The 9,236-nt window shown below is 40.8% G+C and overlaps 1 protein-coding gene across 1 annotated transcript; it reads left to right on the top strand.

The window, feature by feature from the left end:
• The first annotated feature begins 268 nt into the window (after positions 1-268).
• On the top strand, positions 269-8,731 carry ankrd34ba (ankyrin repeat domain 34Ba). Its single transcript, XM_015032461.1, has 2 exons — positions 269-862; positions 5,762-8,731. Exon 2 carries the CDS (start codon positions 5,810-5,812, stop codon positions 7,397-7,399), a length of 1,590 nt encoding a protein of 529 aa, XP_014887947.1. The 5' UTR covers positions 269-862; positions 5,762-5,809; the 3' UTR covers positions 7,400-8,731.
• Positions 8,732-9,236: the final 505 nt, after the last annotated feature.

Below are 9,236 nucleotides of genomic sequence, written 5' to 3'. Positions count from 1 at the left end.
GTGTGTGTGTGTGTGTGTGTGTGTGTGTGTGTGGGTGTGTGTGTGTGTGTGTGTGTGTGTGTGTGTGTGTATGTGTGTGTTAACATGTTAATTATCAAATCATCATCTTCTTCTTCTTCTTTTTTCTGATGTCACACAGATTAAAGTAAACAGTTGGCTTCTGGTTCCCGCACACAGGTGCATACACACTCCCACACACACACACACACACACAGAGAACAGTTCCTCCAGCACAATTACAACGTGTGCCGTCATTCGGCCTCCTTGATGGTTGTCATGGAGATGTCATTGATAAGCTGGATGAAATAATTTTTCCTTTCTTAGTGGAACTATTGAAAGTCCTGCTCGTCTACTTTTACCATTAGCGAGCCTATGCTGAATTAGAGCCCCTTTAATGAAAAGACAAACCGGCGAGGCAGCAGAGTCGGGTTGCTATAGCGCTTCACCTTGTGCGTTCATCTCTGTGAACCTTTCCTGTTCTGCCTCTCTGCAACTCTCCTGAGCTGCTGCTGATGCTGATGGTGCTGATGCTGTGGTGGATTAACTGTCTCTTAGACCTGCCTGACAACAAGCCTTCTCTCTCTCTCTCTCTCTCTCTCTCTCTCTCTCTTCATCTTTCTCTCTCTCTCTGTCTCTCTCTCTGTCTCTCTCTCTCTCTCTGTCTCTCTCTCTGTCTGTCTCTCTGTCTTTCATCACTTTCTTTGTCCAAGAAGAGAAGTCAGCCTGCAGAGCCTTGACTGCTGTTTCTAGTGTCTCCTTTCTCTTAGAGTGACACATACATAAATCATCTCTTCAGTTGCTGCTCTGCACCAGAAGAGTGAACGTTTGCAGGAGGATACTGATCCTGACTGACTGAAACCTGGTAAGTGGGGACACACACGCACACACACACACACACACACACACACACACACACACACACACACACACACTCACAGTTAGGCAGGCAGCTTTTACTCTTAAACTTTACAACTTAACATAGCTTCTTTTTCTTTTTTTAAAAGAACATATCTCTTCCTGGGAATGTGGTTGAAAATTGCAGGTAGCATATTTTTGAATAATGTCCAATTCTTGCAGAAAGTATATGATATATAACAATGTAGTTTTTTTATGATTTCTGACTAAAGCATTGTAGAGAGGATATCACACGGTGCTCGTTGGTTCTCTTGCAGGACGAACGTTAAGCTAACGATGATCAAGTGAAGTCTTCTGTCCTTTATCTCCCCTGTTTGGATAATTATTGTATAGGCTTTATGAGATCAAAGCAGGATATAAACCCTCAGTATGTGGTGAATTAGCAGGGAAGAGCAAACAAGTGGTAGGATGAGAGTTTCAATGTTCGATTTATGTCCTGCAACCTTGATATCTTGAGCTGTATTTTTTGTCTATTAAGCTGATCCTAAAACAACTTGTACAGATTTACTTTATGCTAATTTGCAGTTCATATTGTTTAAGTTTTCAGACTTTAAACAGTTATGGAGAGGTTTTGGTATTGTGTGGCTTACATGTCTGTAGTGTAGGAAGATGCTCACTTTCACACAAACAACATTTGAGCTCTGCTTTGATTCTTAACAAACTTATATGTTCAAATCATACATTTTTTTATATCAGAGTAGATGCAAAATGTTCTTGTCTTCAAACAATGGTTTCACTTCCGTTTTTGGTCCAGCATCGTCAGCCGCACCCAGGCCTCGTTACTGCCATACCTTTGGAATCAGGAAATTGCTTGAGGAGCATTCTGTCTGTTGTCAGACTGGGGAATTTGGCCCACGGTTTTTGTAAATGGCGCTTGATTTGCAGCAGATCAGCATCGGGTCAGAGCTGATGTCAGAGCTGGTCACTAACATGCTCTATTGGGGAACCATTAGGTGACCTGGGAATGACATAGAGATACCTTAATCATGTCCTCTATGTGGGCCGGTGCCTCGTTGAAAGGCTGCACTGAGGTACTGTTTCATCCAAATCACTACCAGAGCCGACCTGCAGTCAGATGCTTCAGCTCACCTACCTGCATTCACTCTCTACAAAGAGGCTCATTTACACCACACCTACTGCTCTGTGTGTGTGCTGTATCACAGCTGAATGAAAAAATGATGCTCTAGTTTCTAGTGCAAATATCTTGGCATACTTGAAATAAGACAAAACTAACTTACAAGTAACTTTTCCACAAGAAATGGGAGCCTGTTTTGAGTCAATTATTTCTTAACATTGATGAAAAAGTACAAGTTTCAATGGCAAATAATTTCACTTATAACAAGATATTTTCCCCGTGTTGTAAGTAAAATAATCTACCAATGAAACTGATACTTTTTCATCAATATTAAGGCATTATTTACTTAAAACAAGCTCCTATTTCTTTCTGAAAAGTTACTTATTAGTTTGTTTTGTCTTACTCAAGTGCACTAAGACATTTGCACTAGAAACTAGACCAAAACTGCCCGGTAAGATTCTGTGTTTTTACAGTCCCAGATCGTCAACCAGCTCTTTTAATCGTACCGCAGTGTTAGCTCGTGTTAACAGTCGGGAGGAACTCAAAACTAAACAGCCAGAGCTTTCACAAGGCAAAGCTCTGTCAAAAAGCTGAGCGTTGCTGTTCATGTGTGCCTGATATAACACACCTGCCGTTTAACGTGGGAGTAAGTGAGGGGGCATCCTGATTCATTCCTCACCAGAAGTTACCTTCTTTCTTTCCCACAATTTACAACCAATTAAAAAAATCTACTCTTTAGGTTTTAGTGTTTATTTATGTTATTTGGACATTTCTGTATTATTAGAATTTATGTTCAATTCTAATAACACAGAATAGTTCAAAAATGTAAAAAAAAGAAAAAAAAAAACTCTTTGCATGACAATAGAAGCTACATTCAGCCGGTCGGAAGATACTTGAAATTGGTATTTACAGCAATAGCTTTGAGTATAACTTATTTATTGCATTTACTCGCTCTAGCTGCTTAATGACATTGTGGATCGGAACATTTGCTAGAAAAGCTCACTTTAAGAATCAGGTTTTGTGTTCTTGTGTTCTATCCAGAAAGTCTCTCTTTCAAAATACGTTCCCTGGAAAACTGCCTTCAGTGACTTTAAATTCTTTGCAACACTTCAAAAATGCAAAATGTCTGCTTATTCTGCATATTTTTCATAAACCTCTCTCTGATGTTGAGAACCAAAATGGCTGACCACATACGTAGTGAAAAAAGGAAAGTTGTTTCAAAGTCAGATTGTTTCCAGCTACAGTTTCAGAACTCAGAAACCCTTTGCCACCAACAGATATATAAAAATATTTGGCAAATTTTATTGTTACAGGAATAATTGACTTGTCTGTCCAAGAAGCACGGTTAGACTCTAACCAAGGCCGAGTGAACCTCAGAGTGCAGAGAGCAGGAGCAACAATTAAAGTACGGCACTACTGCTTTAATTAATGACTGACTTGTGCAACCAAGCAACAGCAAAGGAAAGACTGGAGTGATGACCAAAATAGGGAACACGATTAAAGGCACACCATCTCCACCCCTTCTGTCGGAGGTGGTGTTTTGTCTGTAGCTGTCGACAAAAAGGTTTAGCATCTCAGACAAGCAGAGGGATGAAAGCTTGACCTCTGCTAATTTCCAAGTCAATGGACTCAACTTGATGCTTCCAGCTGCAGTTTAGGAAGACGAACTGCTGGGAAGTCTGACCTCACGTCCAACTCTGCATTTTATGAAAAAATATGTACCAAATAATGACATTTTGTAATGAGAGGAATAATAAAAGGCGTTAAAAAGTGGCTGTTTAACACTAATGTTAAAAGGTCAGTTTTTTTTTGTTATATTACTAAATTTGCTAATTATAAATCACTTCAAAACTTCTCCCTCATGTAATTTATCTTACAAAGATCAGCTGCTAAACAAATCCCTCCTTTAAAGATACAGTATGTCAGTAAAAAAACATGTTTTTGACATATTTGTTCAAACTCTCACTGTAGAGTATGAGACAAATAATCTGTGAAAAAAATAAGAGCTCCTTTGCCTTCTGCCTGTGCCATCTGCAGAAATACACTGTTCCCAGATAGAAGCAACCAATCAGAGCCAGGAGGAGGGTCTTGGCGCTGTAAATCATGCTCCGGTATGAGAACAGGGAGAAAGTAGAGGAGATTGATTGTTTCACAGGTTGTCTCATATTATACTGTCATGACATAATGACAGTTTTAACAAATAGGTGCAAAACACCTTTTTTTGTAAAAGTTGCATACTGCAGATTTAAACATATTTTGTTAAAATATCTTTTGAAATATAATAATTTCAGTAGTCAGATTTCTTCAGTCAAAGTCTATCAGAATATTTGCCCTCTGTGTTTTACAAAAGTTCTTCACATCTCTCAGACGTTGAGAAACTCTCTTCCTCTTCAGGTGACCATAACAGATGTTCTGTCAGATTTAGTTCTGGACTTTGACTAGGCCATTTCAAAACCTTGCTTTTTTTCTCTGAAGAGATTCTTTTGTTGAGTTGCACGTATGCACGGATCCACTGTGACGCTGAACGAGGTTTGAGAGCCAAACTGGATCATGACTTCATCCACTTTAACAAAAACCTCTGTTCCATCTGAAGATAAGAACCCAGAGTCTGACGCTATCTCCATGTTTCACTGCAGGCATGCCAAACATCGGCATTGTTTGAAAGCTGAAGTTTAACTCCTTCCTCCTGGAAGATTTCAGCCTAACCTGCATGTCATTCAGTCTGGCAACTTTACTTCTTGGTCCAGAAAAACGGACTGCAGATTGTTGTCGCATCATGAACACAAGCACAAACTGGAAATTTCTTTACAGACTGTTGGCCTCTTGCTATTGATTTTTATTTTTGTAACTTGCTCCTTTTTGGTCTGTTTATGCAACAATATCTTTTGCAGTTATTCTAATTATTTATGCAAACAAATGAACAAAGTTTAAAGAAACCCTACTGATTCATTTCTGTTTAATCCGATTCAGTGTATTTGGAGGCAGGTGTGAATCATATATATATTGTAGATTTGTTTTAGTGCCTGTGACTCATGTAGGAAAGTGTTTTGTTACAGTCTGAGACATTGGTACCTAGCATCTTATGCAGTCTAATTGAAAGAACCAAGGACAAACAGTACAAAGGCTGGCAGAATGCGGCTGCCACTGCAGAAGAAGAAGAAGTGATAAACTGATTCTGTCTGCAGAAATAAGGACAAACTTTTCCACATTTTCCTGTTCAAAACCTTTTATTTATTCATTTATTCAGCCAGGTATGTTGATTGAGAACACGCTCTCATTTTCAACAACAGAATAATACTTTAAATATGTTTGCTTGCTTTTGGGCGCCTCGTTGTTTCAAGGGTAATATCTGGGCGTTAATTTGGGGGTTTTGTCAATTGATTGTGCCTTTTTGGGTTTATGTTGTCTTTAACTTCTTTGTGTTTTCTTTAACATATTCTGAGGTTTTCCACTTGTTTTGGCCCTGATAACTTTCATAATAAAACAGCAAGAGAAAGAATTGATTCCCGGTCATTGAGTGAAGTCCAGTTCAAACTCTTCTAATGCAAGCTGCCTTCTCAAGTGGAAGAAACTGTAGATTAAACCCAGAAAGTGGGAAACGCTTGACAGTATGAGTTAAAAACAACCTCAGGTCCAACCGTGTAAAGAATATTTAATATACCGTAAATAATGACGGTCATTGTTCTCCATCTGATTCCTATGTTAGATTAAAGTAGTATTTCTTGTGGTGCTTTACCTTGTTTTCTAAAACTGTTTTGTAATTATTCACAGAAATCGGTCCTACAACATCTTGGGAATCTTAATCTGGGGCCAGGAGGAATGGAGGCAGAAGTCTGCAATCCGGGCATAGCAGTGGATTCAGGTAACCCATTGCTAAAAGCAGTTTTCCTCAGACGACTGAGGCTCACAAGGCTGCTTTTAGAGGGCGGAGCGTACATCAATGAGAGTGACAGCCAAGGCCAGACGCCCTTAATGGTGGCTTGTCGGACCAAGCATACCGACGCCCAGAGTGCCAGTCGGGTTAAGCTGATCCAGTTTCTCCTGGAGAGAGGAGCAGATCCAAACATTCAGGATAAGGAAGGACGCTCTGCGTTGATGCATGCCTGCCGGGATCAGGCCGGTCCCGAGGTGGTGTCTTTGCTCCTGGCCAGCGGAGCCGACATCAGCTTAGAGGACCAGTCCGGAACATCGGCGTTGGTCTACGCGGTCGTGGCCGGAGACTGGAAGGTACTGAAGCTTTTGCTCGACACATGCAAGGCAAAGGGCAAGGAGGTGATCATCATAACCACTGACAAGTTTCCAAACGGAAACCTGGCAGCCAAGCAGTACCTCAGCATGCCTGTCGCCGATCCCGTTGATGAGACCAATCCGATTACAGCAGCACCTGCGTCTCCCTCTGAAATTCAGCTGATCACCTCCCCGCAGTGCACGTCCTCCTCTTTATGTCCCCCCAAGCAAGTGTTTTCCTTCAAAGAAGGACAGATCTGCGGTGCCAGCTCCCATCCGTGTTCGCCATCTCGGTTTCGAGGACTCGGACAAGCGACGCCCGGCGGACTACAGCAACCTCTGCAGAGACTGAACTCTGAGCCTTGGTTAAAGATCCCAGCGTCTCTGCTTACTGAACCACGCCAGGCAACTTTTAACCTGACTGAAAATATTTCCTTCACAGTCCCCAACCTTGAGAGGGACAGCAGCAATAGCCCCAAAGGCTTCAGACATTATGGAAGAAGATTAGCAAAGGATAGAAGCATCGAAGATGGCAAGAATGACTGCAGTGAACACGAAGGAGACGTGATTTCTTTATCAGGTCTGCTTTCGTCCCACTCTGCCTCTCACCCCAACCTGCACTCTGAAACTCATGGCACAGACCCAGCTGCCAGCTCTTCAGCTCTTTGTGGTGGCAGCAACCTTGGTGCGACCTTTCACGGCTTGGCCTCATCGAGCCTTAATCATGTCATACAGACACACAAGCTGAGCGCAGACATCTACGGCTCCGACCCACAGCTAGCTGTGGATCTTCAAAGTCTCTCTGAAGAGCAGAGAGACAAAGCACCGTTAGATGGCAAGAAACTGGCGCCGCTGCGTTGCTCGACCACGATGGGCTCTAGAGACTCCCTGAAAGGCCACAGCAAGAGAGTGTTCTCTTTGTATGAGCGCAGGGGGTCCGGGACGTTCCTGCTGGACCACAACCATCAGGCCAGGCCTAGATCTCTGCCACCGCTGACCAAAAACCCCAACGTCAACGTTGCTAGTAACGGTTTGGGCAACGGAAGCGGTTTCTCCGAAAAAGAGCTCGGTCAGAAGGGTTTCCTGCCCTGCGCCCCGCCTGGACAACCGAAGGAACTGACCCGGAGGATGCTGTTGAGGAGACACTCGATGCAGACCGAACCGTTCAAAAGCTCGGTCTGAAAATGAGGCGACAGAGATAGGGAGTGTTCACTGTGTTCAAGGCGGCTTCTGTTGTGAAATCATTGTGAAATTTGTTATGAAAAGTAAAAAATAAAACAAACACACCCTGGGCTTGACAAAGAAAACAGACAACACAGTACAGTGCTGTGAAAGAGTATTAGTCCCTCTAAAGACTTCTTCTTTTTTTGCTTTTCTGGTAAACTTAAATGTTGCAGATGGCAAGACAAACATATCTAGACCAAATATGATGAGCAATTTCCTATGTTTATCTGTTTTATTAGTGGAAATGTAATAACCAAACCAACCCTCTGATCCAAAACCTGGTTGTCCCGCCCTAATGAGCAACAACTCATAAGAGTGAGACAAGAGATTAAATGTTTGCAATCACTGAGTCAATGAGAAAATCCTGAAGAGGATAATTGATTCTGGAACTTAAGCTCAAGCATTTTGTGTTATGCATCGTCACTTGTCGATAAAGAAGGCTTGTACATTGGCCAGCTTTATAAACCACTGAAAACACATTTTTACTCTTTGGTTTTACGTTTTAGTGATGCTTTAATGTTCTGATATAGTCTTCATGTGCTTGTTGCCATAACCCCAATTTTTTTAATCCTATTTTAATTTACCTCCATTTTATCTCATCCTTCTTTGTTTTCTTATTAATTTCTTATTTCTTACTTTGATTTCTTTGTTTATTGCAACTTGTTGTACAACCATTTGACAAGAAAAGGATGCAAATCACAGCGCCAAGTCTTCGTTTGATTTTGATCTGATAATTGTTGCTAGCAAGACTGGCAAAAGGTGCAGATTTACGTAAGACCAAGCTGGTTTGGACGACTTCTTCATACTTGAAAACTCATTTTTGAATCCAGTTCTTCTTCACAGCACTGTACCTCAGTGACAGTCCAACGCCAGGATATGCTATGTTGTTTGTTGCTTCAGGTTCTGTCCACACTATCCCAGATCCCAGGTATGTTGTAATTAACGATGGTTTGTGCTCTCTGTGTACCTCTCATCCACATCTAGATAGATTTTGGGGGATAACTTAAAAAAAAAAAAAATACAGTCTACCAATGTAGAGGTTTTGGAAATGCTAAAATATCAGCCTAATTCATTCTCTCTCACCATCTGTGCTTAAAAATAAAAAAAAAATAAAAACTAGCAGTGGAGCCTTTTGTCAAGACTTTCCCAATGTTTCTCATTTCTGTATTGTTTCCATGAAACTTTCAAGCATGAACTGAAAGGCTTAAACTTTATGTTGTCTGTAATAACTAATGTATCACCTTGAGCTTGATGGAAAGTAAATACATCCTCAGAGTGGAGGAAGGTCCCAGTTAGGCAATTTTAGCAGACTTTACTATTTAAAATTCAGCTTTTTTTTTCTTTTAACCAAACAACTTGAACATACAGTTTCCTCTTGTTTTAATGTCCAGCAACAAGTGGAGGAATAATGTTGTTTTCTGCTCTGCTCTTGTATAAAAGACTTTATCACAACTTTCCAATGAAGAGACAGTGCAGGATCAAAGCCTGAATTCAAGCCTGTATTTAAAGTTTTACTTTCAAAAGTTACAAAAGCAGACACTTTCAGAAACATTGGTGACGATGTGTGCAGGATTAGAAAATGAATAGCAGTTATGCCCCCTTGTGGTAATAATGACCAATGAATTACAAGGCGCCAATTTACACTGGATATTAATAAAAAATGCTATAAAATGTCTGAATGATGCTGCTGTAAAAAAAAAAAGAAGAAAGAAATCTTCATATTAATGTTTAAAAAATGTTTGTGAAATTCTGTTGCTGACTGCAAATGTTTAAAATGTTTGTTGCTCAGTTAAAA

Source organism: Poecilia latipinna, unplaced genomic scaffold, assembly GCF_001443285.1.
Source record: "Poecilia latipinna isolate Pla-1442-1.1 unplaced genomic scaffold, P_latipinna-1.0 Scaffold242, whole genome shotgun sequence".
Taxonomy (NCBI): domain Eukaryota; kingdom Metazoa; phylum Chordata; class Actinopteri; order Cyprinodontiformes; family Poeciliidae; genus Poecilia; species Poecilia latipinna.
The sequence above is the reverse complement of the archived record's forward strand: the minus strand, read 5'-3'. Positions and strand labels throughout refer to the sequence as shown.

Coding starts and splice junctions, on each gene's coding strand:
- ankrd34ba (XM_015032461.1), top strand. CDS start 5,810: ATGGAGGCAGAAGTCTGCAATCCGGGCATAGCAGTGGATTCAGGTAAC.